The sequence below is a fragment of the Schistocerca gregaria genome, chromosome 6 (genome assembly GCF_023897955.1).
Source record: "Schistocerca gregaria isolate iqSchGreg1 chromosome 6, iqSchGreg1.2, whole genome shotgun sequence".
Taxonomy (NCBI): Eukaryota; Metazoa; Arthropoda; class Insecta; order Orthoptera; family Acrididae; genus Schistocerca; species Schistocerca gregaria.
In genome coordinates, this window is record NC_064925.1 from 541357107 (window position 1) to 541375906 (window position 18800).

At 40.5% G+C, this 18800-nt stretch overlaps 1 protein-coding gene across 3 annotated transcripts in view; it reads left to right on the top strand.

Annotated features, from left to right (window-relative positions):
• LOC126278376 (uncharacterized) overlaps window positions 1–10866 on the top strand; it is a 355754-nt gene extending 344888 nt beyond the window's left edge. For 2 of the 3 annotated variants that reach the window (XM_049978453.1, XM_049978451.1), the window contains one exon: window positions 10667–10856. In XM_049978453.1, coding sequence (XP_049834410.1) covers window positions 10667–10762 — 96 coding nt within the window. In that variant the 3' untranslated portion in view covers window positions 10763–10856. Of the gene's footprint in view, window positions 1–10666 lie in introns of all 3 variants that reach the window. The other variant, XM_049978452.1, reaches the window with a different exon arrangement.
• The last annotated feature ends 7934 nt before the right edge of the window (window positions 10867–18800 follow it).

The window sequence follows — 18800 nt, forward strand, 5'->3', positions numbered from 1 at the left end:
TTTCCAAAAATGATGGAATTGTTATTGAAGACAATGTGCCATTCACTGGGTCACAATTGTTCATAAGTGGCATGAAGAACAATCTGGACATTTCAAGCAAATGATTTGGCCATCCAGATTGCCTGGCATGAATCCCATCAAACATTTATGGGACATAAATGAGAGGCCAGTTCGAGCACAAAATTCTGCACCAGCCACACTTTGCAGTTATGGGTGGCTATAGAGGCAGTGTGGCTCAATATTTCTGTGGGAGACTTCCAACAATTTATTGAGTCCATACCATGTCGAGTTGCTGTACTACACTGGCCAAAATGAGGTCCAGCATGATATTCAGAGGTATCCTATGGCTTCTATCACCTCCGTACATTTTGATCCCATACAACAAAAATTTAACGTTAAGAAAAGAAAAACATAGTTTCCTAATAAGAAATGTAAATCACTTAGAAATGTGCTCAAGAACTGTCAAGTCATCTGACTGAACAGAGGTGAATACAAATACAAATAATGAGATTGAAGGTAACACTCACAATATTGCTGTGGCATTGAGCAGGCTGCAGTCACATAAACAAGATTGAAAATGTTTCTTAGATTTTTGGAATTTTTAATGAAAACAAACATGCAAAATGGCTACAAAAGGCTCAGTGGTAAGCAGAAACTTATTTGAAAGCTCAGCATATAAAATAAATTACTTTCTGTGCCTACTGTAGACTGGAACTGTCAGTACAAACTCTCACATTCAAGCCTATTTTGATTTTTTTTATATGCCATTATTCTACTGTTCTTTATTTTCACATTTCATCTTCTCACAATTTGTATTTGTCCTAAGTGCAGAAGTACAATATAACAATCATTTAAACTAGATTTTTTTCACATTATATTGGATATCTCAAATCGTATTGAGAAATTTAAAAGTTTTGTTGTGATGCAGCAGCTTCTACTGTCAGCCAGCAGTTAAGTGGATTTGTGTGAATCATGACTCAAGAAGTTGATGAGCAGAGCAAGCCAAGAGCTGAAAATTCTACAAAGGGCCATTTGTGAGAGCTTTCAGAAATGAATGAAGCAGAGCTGATACCACTTGTAATTTCCACAAGTTCTGATGGCCAAGGATGAAATAAGTTACTTCTAAGTTTGCAAAACAATGCAGCAATGTACACAAAATTGTGGTTTTCATGAGAATCTTGTCTTTTGTGATAAAACAATACTTTTGGTACAACAGATACAATAGGCAAATCTGAACCCCAGAAATGCCCTTCACTAATTTATAGCTCACAGACCATTACAGTACATGTGCACATAGACATGTTGTAAAACTTGCTCATGCCACTGCTGGAACCAGCAGTGTAAACATCGAACAAAATGGTTCACCATTCCATTTCTACCTGAATGTTCAAGAATTCTTTATCATGATATGGAGAAAATGTGGGATTTCTCAAGGTGGTACAATGATCAAAAGTTCCATGCAAATTTTTGTGGTCACCTTTTTGCCAACTTTGCTACCTGACCTACCATAAATTTGAATTCACATCAAAAATGCATTGAGAAAGACCACATTTAATCCTTTGTTGCTATAAATGACATGAATACAAAGAAGAATGAACTAGGAAATACAAGCAGTTGCTATTAATAATTACAGTAAAGTTTGTCTGAGATGCAGTGCCATTACTATTTTATGGGCAAATAATTGGAAATATAGTGGTAAAGCATTGCAGCAGCTACTGGTAGCTGACAAGTGCAAAGTGCTGGCATTCCAATTATAGCACCAGGGTTGTAGATTTATTTTGAGATGGGCCAGGCTCGGCTCAATGAAATCTGCCAGCGCAGCAGAAAGACGCAGTTCTGCAGTGCAGGTGAGGGGATGGGTTTCATTAGTGCTCTCAAGAGTGTGACTAGAAGGAGCAAACTGGCATAATAGGTGCACTACGTTTCTGTATAAACAGCTGTTATTTTGGTGGCAGATTTATTTACAGCCCAGCAGCTCAACCTGGACATGGCTGTTACATCAACCAACACAATGATATGGAGCCGCCAACAATAACAATAAGTTCCGGTCTCCCTCATGGTTCTGACTCCTGTCCACTTGTCCACTTCCCAGTCTTAGTGCCATGGTCCAGCATGGCCATGCCAGGCTCAATCCATCAGTGAGGCAGACCCCAGCCCAGGGAGCCATAAAGTTATATCTGGGCATGGCAGACACGTACCATCATTACAGCATGGGCACTGCCATACCTCATGTCATCAGCCACTGGGACACAGTCATCGTCTGCAGAGCTGGTTACCACTGGAAGATTCCCAACTGTCTCCAAGTGCTGCTCATTCAGGGTGCTTGTAGCCTGGCTCATGAAACCAAGTCACATGCAGCACACTGTGCACTTTCATCAGCAATCCTGGGTATGCACATTGTGACCAGCTGGCTGCATGCAGGCTGTCACCTCACTAGCCCTCTGCCACAGCCACATGCTGTGGGCAATGTGGTTGCTATTCCATTCCAGCAGAGCACGGATGTTTGAGTGCAATAAAGTATCCATTTTAATAGCCAAGTTTCTCTGGGGCAGCACCGGCCAGCAATCCCAGCTCAGCCTTCTGCTCCCAAGCGTCCTGCGCCATAGCTGCCACACCAACCTTGGGGCCAACTACACTTAGAGTCAAAAGGTATATTGTCATCTTCAGTGGGCAGCACATGGTTCATGGCCCACACAGCGTGCGTGATGTCTACAATACGGCATGCAGTGTCATCATACTGCAGTGTCATCATAGTTGGGTGAGTCAGAGAGAACAGTTGGTTACTTTTGGTGTGTGTGACAGACATGGGATTTAGGTGGAAATGTCACTGTAATTTGTAGGTTACACTGTTTTGGGCCAGAGAAACTGGCTAATGTTTTATAATTTCAAGGTAACCACAGGGAGTAGCAGTCAGTGCCTGATAGGTGTTTGCAGTGCAGTCTGCTTAGCATACTGCATTATACACAGAATCAGTGTCACTTTTACATATCACTGTTATAGTCATGTTGCAAGGTTCATGATCAGTCATAATGCAAGACTTGGTGGTAATTTTCCATCTGTCAACTGCTGCGTATTTCTGCTGTGTGTATTGTGGTGCAACATGTCAATTCCAGGGAATTAAATGTTCCACTTCTAACCACTTAGGCTGACAAAAGAGGTTCATGGGAACTCAAAACGGTGTTTAGGTAGTTTCTAAGTATGGAAAATTCCACTGCACATGTTTTGATTTAACATGTGCGTAGATGGAGTGGGAAAGCCGTCAACTAAGGACATTGACAATGTGCAACACTGAGTGCACATGTCCACCTGCTGTGGAGGCCTACTTATGCTTTGGCACTGTGGCTTGATGATGCCTTGGAAGTCACAGAGAAAAAGGCACAGGCAATAATGTCAACTCCTGAACAATCTCTTATGTCAAAGCATTACACATATGTGTTACAATCTGTCATGAGCTACAAGTTATGAGCGAACTGCATCGCACACAATCATAAAAAATAATTGTACAGTGGAAACACTACTATTATAATACAGAAGAGTTATTGCAAGCCTGATTATGTCATTTCAGTTGCTTAAATAGATCAGAGCTCTCTTCCAGCACTTGCCTCAACTGCAGAGGAGAAGAAGTCACATGCCATGGTTTAGTGGCATTGCATAGCAGGTCCACTAATGCAGTTAACTTCAAGAATGGTGACTGTAAATTATTTGTGAGATAAATTTGACACACATGCAGGCAGTTGACAGATTGTACATTGCGTAAGTCACATTCACCAGTTTAACCCAGTAACATTCCCATATGAAAGAGGCATAAAGGTTTTACAATGGCAAAGTTGAGGATGCAGGGCATATCAGAACCAGACTCAGTATGGTTCTTGATTGAAAAGGTAGCATGGCTGTTGGCAGATAACATGGATTTGCGAGGGCAAATTGCAGTTAAGGACGAGCAAATAGCATTGCTTCAGATGCCAGAGCATGAGGTGGATCTGGCTGCTACCTGAGGATGTGGTATTGTCCATGGAGGATCTGACAAAATCAGCAGGTATGGGTAGTTGGTCCAATAGTCAGTTGTTAGGTGTGGTAAAATTATGTCTAATGGGAAAGGTGAAAACTTCTGTGAAAAATATGCAGGTATTGAAGAATGCAGAGACATTTGAGCACCTGAAGCAGTGGCTTTTGCAGAGTTATAAGAAACAGATTAGTGTAAGGTTCTTTCAGGAGTGGTAGAGTAATGTTATGAAGAGGCACAGGGAAGCACTGGAGGATTTTGCTGATACGATATGGAAGGTAAATATGCATATGTATTTGCTGGAGTGAAAATGGAGAAGCGAATAAAGTTTAGCTGCAGGAAGTCATGCAAAGAGTACTTTGTGATTTCCTGAAGAATTTATCATCTGATATATCAAGAAGAGTACATAAGTGCTCAAGATGAACCATATTCTGCTGTCAGGTTATCTATGAAATGTCAGGAGATTGATATGTCAGTAGGTATACATGACAGGTGTGGAGTGTTCTCTGCAAACATAAAATGTTACAGATGTGGATGGACAGCGCATGTGCAGAAGCAGTTCTGCAAACCTCAGTGGGTTAAAGGTGATGGATGACAGCAATGGAATATTGGTGACAGTAATAGGGGTGGGCAGGGTAGCTTTCAAATGTATGAGGAAACCCTAGGTCCACCATAAGGCATTCTTCTTAGACTTAGAAGCAGCAAGTACATATGCAGAGACAGAATGTGTTGTAGAGGGCAAGAAGCATAAGTTTAGTTGGACAACAGGGGTGCATGTGTTAGTAAATAGCAGAGACCCAGGGGGTTGGAGGTGATGGAACCAGCCATGCTAAATGTATCGTGGGGTGGGAAATAATAATATGGGACCATTGTGGTTAATGGAGATATATTTTCAGGTGGAAGCAGTTCAGTTTAAGTGGTTTGTAGAAGTAGTTCCTCATGTGAGTGAAAATTACTGCAAGATCCTGTGATTGGATTTTTTTATCATCATCATGCCAAAATTGACCTTTGATTATATGTGGTGGAATTTAATGGGATAACATTCCAGTTAGGAGAAGCTTTTGCCAGCATATAGCTGTTGTGAAGTGCATCTGTCATGTTGTGTAATCCAATTAATCTGCGAACAAATACTCTAAGTCTTAATTCATATGATTGTGTGCCAGATGGCACCAGAAAGTCACTTTGGGTGAGTATGGTGCTGGACTAACTGGCCAATCTGCTGTGTGTAACAGCCAATGGAGGGGAATGATCTGTTAGATACAGCAAATTGTGTTGTTAAGGGAAATAATGCATGAAGGTGATACCCATGAATCTGAATAGATGCCACAGAGATGAAAATGACGTAAGGGATGTTAGTACCAAATCTGAACTCTTGCACAGAGGGTCTAAACCATGTGCAGCCAAAGGCCATCACTTGACTGCATTACATAAAAAGACAGAGCATCTAGAAGGGAACAGAAAGAGTGTGAATGGAGGAGCTATTTTTGGAGTTTGGAGACTTGTTTATTTTCCTTTTGTTCCATTACAAGTGATGCCTGTTACACATCACTGAATTCTGATGAGAAATGAAGCTCCAGTGAACTGGAAACCTTAATGGATACCTTGATATATACAACCAATTATGGAGTATTTTATCAACCAGCAGTTAACTGATGGCATGATAGAGGAAAGTAGTAGTCCAGACATTGGATCAAGGCTAAGAATTGGGTGCTGATGACCATGCAGTTGAGGGCCCCACAAATCATCACCATCATGCCTAAGAAGTCTACAAACGATTCTAAGACGTGCAGATTTTGCTGTGTCTACTATAGTCTTAATTGCAATACAGTGACAGATGCATGTCACACTCAACATCATAGAGACCATCGATAACTTTGAGCAGTGTGGTATTTGTGTGCCATGAATTTAAAAAGTGGGAATCATCAACAATTGGAGGTGGTTCTGGAGGACCAACTGGAGACAGTATTCTCAGTACCCTAGGAGCCCAGGATACTGGAGAATACTGTTTGCATTAAAGAATGCTCCTGCAACATTTCAGCGATTGTTGGATGGAGTGCTGAAAGAACAGAAGAATCAGCAATGTCTATTCTATGTGAATGGTATAATTGTGTTCTCAAAAGACCTGGAGGAACATAAGAAATGGCTGAGGGAAGTATTTAAGAGATTGCAGGTTGAATGTCTGACATTAAGCATGGAAAAGTGTTGTTTTGCTTTGAAGGAAGTAGATAACTTAGAGCAAATATAGAGTGTAAACAGTTCCAAGATTGGTATCTGCAGTAAAAGATTTCCCAGTTACCAAGTTGGGTAAGGAGCTACAGTCATTCTCGGGAATCTCGAATTATTGTAGAAAGTTTGTGGGGGCACTCACTGATATAATGTAACCACTCACACAGCTGTAGAAAGAAGCTCCAAAATTTGTTTGGATGGGGGACTGTCAGCACGGAGTCAAAGTATTGAACAAAGTGTTAATGTCAAATCCAGTTTTAATTTTCTAGATTTTCAGAAGGAGTTTATACTGTTGTGTGATGCATGTAACCTCCTGCTTTGTGGTGTGTCCTGAGTTAGAAGGCCAACAGTGAGGAGCATCCTGTGGCTTATGCATCAAGACAACTCTTAGAGAGTGAAACTATGGCCTCCCAAGTTAAATGTTAGAAAATATCCTTTCATTTACTTCTAGCAGCTGTCATAGAATGTTCCTTTTATCTCTAGAATTATGAACATAATTTCTGGTAAGTAATTAACTTCTGGAGGCTAAATTTCAGTATTGCTGATAGGCATGTTTAAAAAAGAAAACAGCATTAGTCTAGCTTTCAGGAATAATAATAGTTCCTTCAGAAAGTTAGGATGATGATGTGATTTTTTATATGTGCCTATCGACAGAACCTATTCTCACAACATGTGGGTCCCTCCAATTCTTTGTCTGAACAAGCTGTCCTTTCATTTTTAACCTCCCTCAGCCAATAACCTTCTCATTCCTAAGGAAGGAACTGTTAATTCTGGAAACTAGGATAGTGCTGTGGTTTTTCATATGTTCCTATCAACAGTACTGAAATTTTACATGCCTGTTTCATAATTTTATAGTTTTCTTGAGTGGATTTTCCTTTTGTTCATTTTATTTACCTTTTTATACCTGATATTTTGACTATTGATTCTGCGGTGTACACATACTTATTATAAATGTTAGGTGTGATTTTTCAAAACAAGTGTAAGTGAATTGTTTCATCTATTACTACAACTGTCCACCTATCTTTCTAAACATATTAAAAACAAAGATTCCAAGACTTACCAAGCAGGAAAGTGCTGGTAGACAGGCACAATAAAATAACACACAAACACACACACAAAATTTCGGGCTTTCGCAACCGGCGGTTGCTTCATCAGGAAAGAGGGAAGGAGAAGGAGAGATGAATGGATGTGGGTTTTAGGGAGAGGGTAAGGAGTCATTCCAATCCCAGGAGTGGAAAGACTTATGTTAGGGGGAAAAAAGGATAGGTATATACTCGTACACACATACCTATCCTTTTTTCCCCCTAAGGTAAGTCTTTCCACTCCCGGGATTGGAATGACTCCTTACCCTCTCCCTAAAACCCACATCCTTTCATCTATCCTTCTCCTTCCCTCTTTCCTGACGAATCAACCGCTGGTTGCGAAAGCTCGAAATTTTGTGTGTGTGTTTGTGTGTTATTTTATTGTGCCTGTCTAACGGCGCTTTCCCGCTTGGTAAGTCTTGGAATCTTTGTTTTTAATATATTTTTCCCATGTGGAAGTTTCTTTCTATTTTATCTTCCTAAACATGTTGATAAGCAAGGGTGTTTTAGGGTATTACAGGCAGAGAGTGCTACAACAGGCTGAGAGATCACCAGTAGCTTTTGGAAACCGGAATCTTAATGAGAACTGATTTAAGGACTCATGGGTTCCACAGGATTTTCAATATTTCACCTTTTGTATATCTCTGTCAGTTTGCTGCCATCTGGTTAGTAGAGTTGTTCTGTTTTTATTTAAATGTGTCAGTATACTATTCTGGCTGTTCTATAACTCTTATTTTGCCAAGACTTATCTGAGTTCTGTGAAGTTGGCCCGAGTGTGGCAGGCCGCTTCTGTGCAGGATTAGGTGGTGGCAGTGGGACATGGTGAGGATGCAGGTCATTGACAGCTCATTAAAGCAATTCTAACAAGTCAATCACTTCATTAAAACTCATGTAGCTACATTCATACACTGTGGTGTGGTGGCCATGCCCCTCACAGAATATGGTGAGGTAGGTACATAAGATACAATGCTGGTTGGTGACAGGCCAGCACATTCTGATGTTTGTGTCCTAGAATGTTGACACCTCCAGCCTCCTAGTGTCACACGTTCCAGTTAGGCATGCTGTGCTCTGTAAGTGCCATCAGTGACACAGTACACAATTGGAATGCTTGCAGAGGACACCAGCCTCCCAGTGGAGGTTCCACCTCTGTGAGTGGTGATGAGAGATCTATGTTACATGCACCAGTGTAGAAGAGAGGATTGTACCATCCCATTCAAAACTTACCGCTCCCTGGACAGGAGTTGTGCTCCTGCTGGGACAACCCTGGATTGCTCCCCCCTCCCCCCCTCCCCCCCATGAAGCAGCACCAAGTCCTGGAAGCAGGTCTTGGAGCTATTACTGCCATGGTAGCAGTTGCCCAGGATCATGATAGCTGCTTGCTGACCCATGGTGCAGCAGTGCCTAGAATAGCCCCTAGTCATTGTCAAACTGTGAATATTTCAGCTAAAAGGTTACAGCTATTTATACAGGATAGCAGATCATTTATTGGGCGGATGCGCCACTGCTGGTCACATTCCTAATAACACTTCCACTGCCCACTGGTGGGGAAACCACTTGGCCTATTCTGTAATACCCCTATCTTTCCAGGTCTGGTCTGTCTCACAATGTATAAACAGCCTAGTTGCTATAACTGGCATGCTGACATGTGCTCACCAGTTGCCTATGGCTTCTGCAGTGTTGCACTGCCATGCTTCTACAAAACCACCAAAAAATTGCAGTACCCCTCCTTTGGAAGACCTGTGGTCCCCAGGTTTCTACCCTGGACTAATACACAACACAACATGCATGGACAACAATGTATAATATTTATAAATATTCACATTCCAAAAGTGGTATGTGGCTTAGCAGTCCATTAGTTCTCAAGAGAAGATAGTGTACAACTACTAGCACCTCACTAGCCATGTCATCTTGACAACTCACCATATAGTGCTTATCACCTCATCAACCTTTCAAGGTCATAATGGTCTGCTCAATAGCCTTATAAATCTTAAATGTGATCAAATGCATTTATTACTGCCATGCACATCAAAATGTCACATCCAATCACATTTCATTCTCCATTCTTTGTACCTGAATCATGATTGGGGACCCAGTCTACAAGGGGGCTGCTTCCTACCTAAGTTAGATGAAGGCAATGTGGAACAGAGTCAGAGCAGCTATACTGCCAGGTACCATGACACTTAAGGTCACAGCCGTGTGATGCTGTGCCTTCCTATATTGCTGCAGATGCTGTAGCATCACTTCCACCAAGATATGCCTTTCTTGCAACTCTATGAGCTGGTTCAGGGAGTGGATTTCCTCATTTCATCGCATCTTGGGCACCTCATGCTTAAGTATCTAACCATTGACCTTTGCTTGTAACAACGGTTTGACACAATAATCAGCCCCAAATACTGAGAAAAATGATCCATTATTGTCAAACCAAAATGGTTCCAGCTGGAGTCTAAGTAAATAGTCCCAGCACCTCTATCCCAGTCATTTCATGTGGCTCTGATGTCTTTGGCAATGTTTGTAATAGTATTCACACATAACTTAAATCTGCATGCTGTGTACATTGGATACAATTTTTCACATACTGATACACATTTCCCTTTCTTCCCTTCTACCGGCACCTCTCAGCCTTCCTTTGGTTTTTTGCTCTGCAGCCTTCATGACCAGACAATAGTTGGTCATGTGCCTCTCTCAAGACTTCCTGTTTCAACTTGGCCACCATCACTAGCCAAATCCTTAACATAATTACCTTACACAACAGACCATCAAACAAGATCAACTTCATCCTGTATAGCTTGAGTTATTGTCAGTGATCTGCGCTGCCTGCCATTCAGAAAGGCCATGTCACAGAACCTTTCCGTGCAAAGCATCTGCATTTCTATGTTTCTTCCCTGGCTTATGCACTACTTCTTAACTGAACTCACTGAATCTCAATATGCATCTCATTAGTCTGCTGTGCAGGTCCTTCAACCCTAGAAACCATTTTGGAGAGGCATGTCAATTTACTACTTTACATTTCCATACAATTAAAGCCAAAAATATATACTTCCATAAATGAGGCAAGCGATTTCTTCTCTTTGGCAGAATAATTCCTAAGAACAGTGCAGAAAACAAAACAATACTGCAATAATAGTAATATGGCACATAGAGCAGACAGTCAGGATTTTATTTTTCATCTGTAAGGAATGAATTAAATTTTGATTCAAGAATTATTTTTTGCTGTTTCTGTACATCAAATTGAAAACTTAAATGAATGTTTCTTCCTGAATTTTATCCATTATTGAATAGGTTTAATACTGAAATTTATAGTGATCAGCTATGAGCATCATAATTTTCTTCTGATTAATGTAATTTTTTTTTTCAGATTCCCTCTTCTGAAAAGGAAAATGTAATGCCAAAAGAAAACACAGAAATACAAGTGCAATCACAAGAAGACAACAGTGTGACTCTGTCATCATAATGCCATTATAAATACTGTGTGTGTGCGTGTGTAAATTCTTGTACAAATATTTGTTATGAGTTTTGTTAAAAAAAATCATTCGAGTGACATTAGTGAAGCGAAAACTCTTGTTTATAGCCAGTTTTTTGTGCCACTTTGCTATGTTAGTGTACATAGTTGGTAAAATATTTATTAGATAGAGCTAGTTTTATGCTGAGCTTCTTCAGTGCATTGTAGTGTTTCATCATCTTTTCTTACTGCATTGGCTTTTTAAATACTTATGAAAGGTCTCTGCACATCATTGTTGATTTTCCTCTTTTTATGTCACTGTTTCTTTCTCATCCCATCTGATGAAGTTCCCCTGATCTGGGTTCTGGGCGACTTTCCTTTGACTTTTCTCATTTCATAAACCTCACCATTCCATTTCCTTCAAACCTCTTCCTTTTCCTTCAACCATTCTGCCAGAAGAAGGAGCCCCTGGCTCCAAAATCTTGCGCATTTCCATAACTTTTTTGTGTGTTTTCGCCCGCCCCTGCTGGGTGAGTAGATCTTCACAATTGTATTACATTTTCAAAAATTGATTTCTTTTGTGTAATTTGTTAGACTGGACCTGACTTTCTTCCTTGTAGAAAAACTCATATCAAATATCCATGGACATCTTTGTTGAGAAGATATCAGGGAATAAATTAATTCAAATTACTTTAGAGAAGAGAATCCCATGGAAACAAGACCCAATCATTGAGCTCTATGTAGGTTGTATTGATCTTACTGGACTTCAAGTCCCAAATATTAATAATCTAAAAAACTCTTTTTTTCTGAGTAACCCTTTTTGGGAACCTTAATCATTGTTATGGGGTCTTTGAATTTAGGTGGACTGGCCAGAGCACTGGGAACTCTGTGGCAAGCATTGTAGTTGTGGTCTTCAGTCCTGAGACGGGTTTGATGCAGCTCTCCATGCTGCTCTATCCTGTGGAAGCTTCTTCATCTCCCAGTACCTACTGCAGCCTACATCCTTCTGAATTTGCTTAATATATTCATCTCTTGGTCTCCCTCTACGATTTTTACCCTCCACACTGCCCTCCAGTACTAAATTGATTATCCCTTGATGCCTCAGAACATGTCCTACCACCCGATCCCTTCTTCTAGTCAAGATGTGCCATGAACTCCTCTTCTCCCCAATTCTATTCAATACCTCCTCATTAGTTATGTGATCTACCCATCTAATCTTCAGCATTCTTCTGTAGCATCACATTTCAAAAGCTTCTATTCTCTTCTTGTCCAAACTATTTATCGTCCATGTTTCACTTCCATGCATGGCTATACTCCATACAAACACTTTCAGAAATGACTTCCTGGCACTTAAATCAATACTCGATGTTAACAAATTTCTCTTCTTCAGAAACACTTTCCTTGCCATTGCCAGTCTATATTTTATATCCTCTCTACTTTGACCATCATGAGTTATTTTGCTCCCCAAATAGCAAAACTCCTTTACTGCTTTAAATGTCTCATTTCCTAATCTAAATTCCCTCAGCATCGCCCGACTTAATTCGACTACATTCCATTATCCTCATTTTGCTTTTGTTGATGTTCATCTTATATCCTCCTTTCAAGACACTGTCCATTCCGTTCAACTGCTCTTCCAGGTCCTTTGCTGTCTCTGACAGAATTACAATGTCATCAGCAAACCACAAAGTTTTTATTTCTTCTCCATGGGTTTTAATTCCTACTACATATTTTTTTCCCCCTTTAATGCTTGCTTGATATACAGATTGAACAACATCGCTTCCCTTTCATGTCCCTTGGCTCTTATAACTGCCATCTGGTTTCTGTACAAATTGTAAATAGCTTTTCGCTCCCTGTATTTTACCCCTGCCATTTTCAGAATTTGAAAGAGATTATTCCAGTCAACATTGTCAAAACCTTTCTCTAAGTCTACAAATGCTAGAAATGTAGGTTTGTCTTTCCTTAATCTTTCTTCTAAGATTTGTCGTAGGGTCAGTATTGCCTCACGTGTTCCAACATTTCTATGCAATGCAAACTGATCTTGACCGAGGTCGGATTTTACCAGTTTTTCCATTCGTCTGTAAAGAATTTGTGTTAGTATTTTGCAGCTGTGAGTTATTAAACTGATAGTTCGGTAATTTTCACATCTGCCAACACCTGCTTTCTTTGGGATTGTAATTATTATATTCTTCTTGAAGTCTGAGGGAATTTCGCCTGTCTCATACATCTTGCTCACCAGATGGTAGAGTTTTGTCAGGACTGGCTCTCCCAAGGCTGTCAGTAGTTCTAATGGGATGTTGTCTACTCCCGAGGCCTTGTTTCGACACAGGTCTTTCAGTGCTCTGTCAAACTCTTTACGCAATATCATATCTCTCATTTCATCTTCATCTACATCCTCTTCCATTTCCATAATATTGTCCTCAAGAACATCACCCCTGTATAGACCCTCTACATACTCCTTCCACCTTTCTGCTTTCCCTTCTTTGCTTAGAACTGGATTTCCATCTGAGCTCTTGATATTCATGCAATCGGTTTTCTTTTCTCCAAAGGTCTCTTTAATTTTCCTGTAGGCAGTATCTATCTTACCCCAAGTGAGATAAGCCTCTACATCCTTACATTTGTCCTCTAGCCATCCCTGCTTAGCCATTTTGCACTTCTTGTCAATCTCATTTTTGAGACGTTTGTATTCCTTTTTGCCTGCTTCATTTTCTGCATTTTTGTTTTTTCTCCTTTCATCAATTAAATTCAGTATCTCTTCTGTTACCCAAGGATTTCTACTAGCCTTAGTCTTTTTACCTACTTGATCCTCTGCTGCCTTCACTATTTCATCCTTCAAAGCTACCCATTCTTCTTCTACTGTATTTCTTTCCTCCATTCCTGTCAATTGTTCCATTATGCTCTCACTGAAACTCTGTACAACCTTTGGTTCTTTCAGTTTATCCAGGTCTCATCTCCTTAAAATCCCACCTTTTTGCATTTTCTTCAGTTTTAATCTACAGTTCATAACCAATAAATTGTGGTCAGAGTCCACATCTGCCCCTGGAAATGTCTTACAATTTAAAACCTGGTTCCTAAATCTCTGTATTACCATCATATAATCTATCTGAAACCTTTTAGTATCTCCAGGGTTCTTCCATGTATACAACCTTCTTTCATGATTCTTGAACCGAATGTTAGCTATGATGAAGTTATGCTCTGAGCAAAATTCTACCAGGCGGCTTCCTCTTTCATTTATTAGCCCTAATCCATATTCACGTACTATGTTTCCTTCTCTTTCTGTTCCTACTGTTGAATTCCAGTCACCCATGACTATTAAATTTTCGTCTCCTTCACTATCTGAATAATTTCTTTTATCTCATCATATATTTAATCAATTTCTTCATCATCTGCAGACCTAGTTGGCATATAAAGTTGTACTACTGTAGTAGGCATGGGCTTTGTGTCCATCTTGGCCACAATAATGCATTCAATATGCTGTTTGTAGTAGATTACCCGCACTCCAATTTTTTTATTCATTATTAAACCTACTCCTACATTACCCCTATTTAATTTTGTATTTAGAACCCTGTATTCACCTGACCAGAAGTCTTGTTCCTCCTGCCACCGAACTTCACTAATTCCCACTATATTTAACTTTAACCTATCCAATTTCCTTTTTTAAATTTTCTAACCTACCTGCCTGATTAAGGGATCTGACATTCCATGCTCTGATCTGCAGAACGCCAGTTTTCTTTCTCCTGAGAACGACGTCCTCTTGAGTAGTCCCTGCCTGGAGATCCAGATGGGGGACTATTTTACCTCCGGAATATTTTACCCAAGAGTATGCCATCATCAATTAATCGTACAATAAAGCTGCATGCCCTCAGTAAAAATTACGGTTGTAATTTCCCCTTGCTTTCAGCCGTTCACAGTACCACAACAGCAAGGCCGTTTTGGTTAGTGTTACAAGGCCAGATCAGTCAGTCATCCAGACTGTTGCCCCTGCAACCTTAATCATTGTTATGGAGTCTTTGAATTTAGGTGGTCTGGCCAGAGCATTGGAACCTAACAATAATACGCACTGCGGAGATTCTTTTTGAACACCCTGCATAATAAAAATACTTTTTTGCTGTTACTAACTTCCAATGATTAATTTTAATGGGAAAGCACAATTTTATTCTATAATAGCTTTCTTCAGGGGGCAGTTTTATGGGCATGAGTGTGATTTCCACTTTCTTCATATTTTTTTAGTTGCATTGTTCATATTTTATAGACTATATGTAGGAAACCCTCTGGTATATGGAAAGAATTGAAAGATGTGTGTTTTACTTTGGTTCAACATACTAAAATAACTTGAAATTAGAAATGAATTGTATAATAATAAGTCAAAAGTGAAGACAACTACTTGTTACAACTGATTTTGTGCATGGTACATGAACACATGTATAAATGAAAATTCCACTACCTTCCAAGAGAGCCATCATTATTTTTCAGTTTAAGTTCTGTCTCTGTCTCACAGGTCTGCATGCATGCACACACACACACACACACACACACACACACACACACATACGTATAAGCTCTGAATGTTCATCTCTATGGAAGGTAAGGAATGGATAGAGAGGTATGGGAGAGAGGAGGGGAGCAGACAGATGACTGTAGCAGTCAAAACATGAAGACTGAATAAACTAACCATCTGCAAACTCAGGCAATGGTGCATGGGGAGATGGGGGCATGGGCCATGGGTAAGGGGGGGGGGGGGGGCAAGAGATATCCAAGATATCTACAGAGACATAGCAGCATGATGATAGGGTAGGAGGATGAGGACAAGGAAATGGAAAGAGGTAAGCAAGCAGTGGGATTCTTGCAGAGTCTCCTTTTGTGTGCTCTTTTTGAGATGGTGTCAACAACTTTCAGTTATTTCTTCCATTTTATCTAGTCCATGGTTTGTGTTTTATGTATGATTCTCTTTTTTATGATTCTTTTAGTTCCTGAATACATTGTATAAGCTGGAAATGTAAATATACTGCAGGTTCTCACACTGAGGGGGGTGTACTCCATGACTGATTGGATTAGTGACTTGTGCATAATGACAACAAGGTGTTCTAGCAACATTTATTTTGTCTTTAGTAATGAGTAGATTGTCAAGGTTTCACAGCTGTCACAGCACCTTCCTCTGCAGTTTCTTTTTGTGCTGGCACCATGTTAACTGAGTGTTCAACAAGATGCCAAGGCAAATCCAGTTCTTCTCCATTGCACTCAGTTTCCAATGATAATGATAGTTTGCAGGTTTGTTGGGATGTCCTGACAGCTGATGACAATGACTTGGCCTTTGTCTATGTTGAAAACCAAGAACCACTCCAGGACCTAGATAGTTTCATCTTGGAAGCATTGATCACAGTGGTGGTCATTCCAAAGACCACTGTGTCATCTGAATTGAGAGTAAGCTGCATGCAGTCTCTGACAGGCATGTTAGGTGTGGTAACAGAATATAGGATTGGCCCCATTAGTGCCTCTTCCAACGCATCAACACTCATGCTGACTGAAGAGATCCCTTGCTGTACACACATGTAGAATGTTAGTCTTTGGATATGTGTCCAGAAGAGGCAGACTTGTGACACCGAGAACCCATGATTAACACATTTGAATTGGAAGCTATAAAAAGCATGGGGTACATCCAGGAAGATTCCTGTTCATGCCAGTGCTTTCGTTGGGTAAGTCACATCATCTTTGTTTTTATAATGAAAACAAAGATTCGAAGACTTACCAAGCGGGAAACCGCCGGCAGACAGGCACATGAACAAGACACACAAACACACACACAGAATTGCTAGCTTTCGCAACCGATGGTTGCTTCTTCAGGAAGGAGAGGGAAAGACGAAAGGATGTGGGTTTTAAGGGAGAGGGTAAGGAGTCATTCCAATCCCGGGAGCAGAAAGACTTCCCTTAGGGGAAAAAAAGGACAGGTGTACACTCGCGCACACACACACACACATATCCATCCGCACATACACAGACACAAGCAGACATTTCCTGAAGAAGCAACCATCGGTTGCGAAAGCTAGCAATTCTGCATGTGTGTTTGTGTGTATTGTTCATGTGCCTGTCTGCCGGCGGTTTCCCGCTTAGTAAGTCTTCGAATCTTTGTTTTCATTATATTTTTCCCATGTGGAAGTTTCTTTCTATTTTATTTACATCTTTGTTTTTAGATATATATATCTAAGAACAAAGATGATGTGACTTACCAAACAAAAGTGCTGGCAGGTTGATAGATACACAAACAAACACAAACATACACACAAAATTCAAGCTTTTGCAACCAACGGTTGCTTCTTCAGGAAAGAGGGAAGGAGACGGAAAGACGAAAGGTTGTGGGTTTTAAGGGAGAGGGTAAGGAGTCATTCCAATCCCGGGAGTGGAAAGACTTACCTTAGGGGGGAAAAAGGACAGGTATACACTCACACACACACACACACACACACACACACACACACACACACACACACACACACATCCATCTGCCACATACACAGTCACAAGCAGACATTTGTAGGCGTTTACCAAATAAGCAGCAACCAGTTGCAAAATCATGTTTTCTTTATTTACTTTTGCAAATTGATTTCAACTGATTAACAGCCATCATCGGTGCTACAAATACAAGAATAAAAATAAAAATAATTAATAACAGTACCACAGTCCACTACTTCTACAACCACCTCCAAACCTCCCCCACACCCCCTCATAGCTGACAAACCCTGTCTCACAGACCTACTACATTTACTCCAGCCTCCAAAATTCCCTCCCACCACCACACAGAACCCAGAACCTAAACAGACCTGCAATGCTTCCTCCAGAAGCCTTAGTCCCACAGAAATATCAGTCCTTTCCAAAGGCCTCACCTTTTGCCCCCACTCCCAAATTCAACCATCCAGGTCTAGTTAAAGACCTTCTCTCCTTCTCCCAGTCCCTACAGTGGAAACACTTTTTGCTACCAACCCTACCAATCAGACTCAACCAATGCAATGTATTCCTCCTTTTTTTTATCGGAGGCAATGCTATAGAGGGCAACAAAAAGCTGTTCTAGTTGCGGTCTTTAATATCTCAGACTGAGTGGATCTCATTTCACGGCATGATTTTAGGAAGTCGTGGCCTTGTCAAAGTAGTGATGATAATACTGAGTAACAAGTGGTGTGCTTCAAAGTTATTTTTTGGAGGGATCAACAGTACCAGGATTGTATGTGATGGCCCAGGAAATCTGATTGGCTGGTGGCATAATTACATCCAGTGCAGGCTAAGGTGTGAATGGTGGTGTAGTGTTGTAAAGAGTCTGCATCTGAACAAATGTATTTGCCTCAAATGCCAAGGCTGTATGGGAGGGAACATTTGACATGTAAAGGATGGCAGCTGTCAAAATGTAAGTACTGTTATTTGTTAGTAGGTTTAATGTGGACAGAAGTGAAGATGAGATCAACATCAAACAAAGTGCCATGGGATTCAGAATAGAACCTTGTGAAATTGAAATAGGAGAAGATATTTAGAGATTTTAAAAAGTCAGCCTCACCATGAGTCCATATGGCAAAGATGTGGACTATCTGTCAAGAGGCACTGTGTGGCAGACCTGGAAATTATGGAGCCAGTGCTAAAGTGAGTTTTAGAAATGTACCTAAAAGTGAAAGAATAATTCTTCAGAGGCAGCTATGTGTTTCAAAACATAAATAAAGGAACAGAATGAAACGAATAAATTCTATCATGTTGTGAGAAACATGAGAAAAAATTTTCAACCCAGAGAAAATGCATGGAAAAAAAACCAGAAATCGTGAGATAATAAGAGATGAACAAGAAATATTGCAGAGGTTGGCAGAATACTTTGAAGGTTTGCTCAACAAAAATGCAGATCAGGCCCCAAGAGGTACACAGGAACAGGAAGAGAACACAGAGGCAAGAGAAATTGAAAGGGATGAGGCACAAAACCCAATAATGCTGGAAGTGGAAATAGTGGTGGTGGGGGCGGGGGGGGGGGGGGGGGGGGGGGGGGGGCAACCTATAAGACATGAAATATTTAAACTAATAAAGG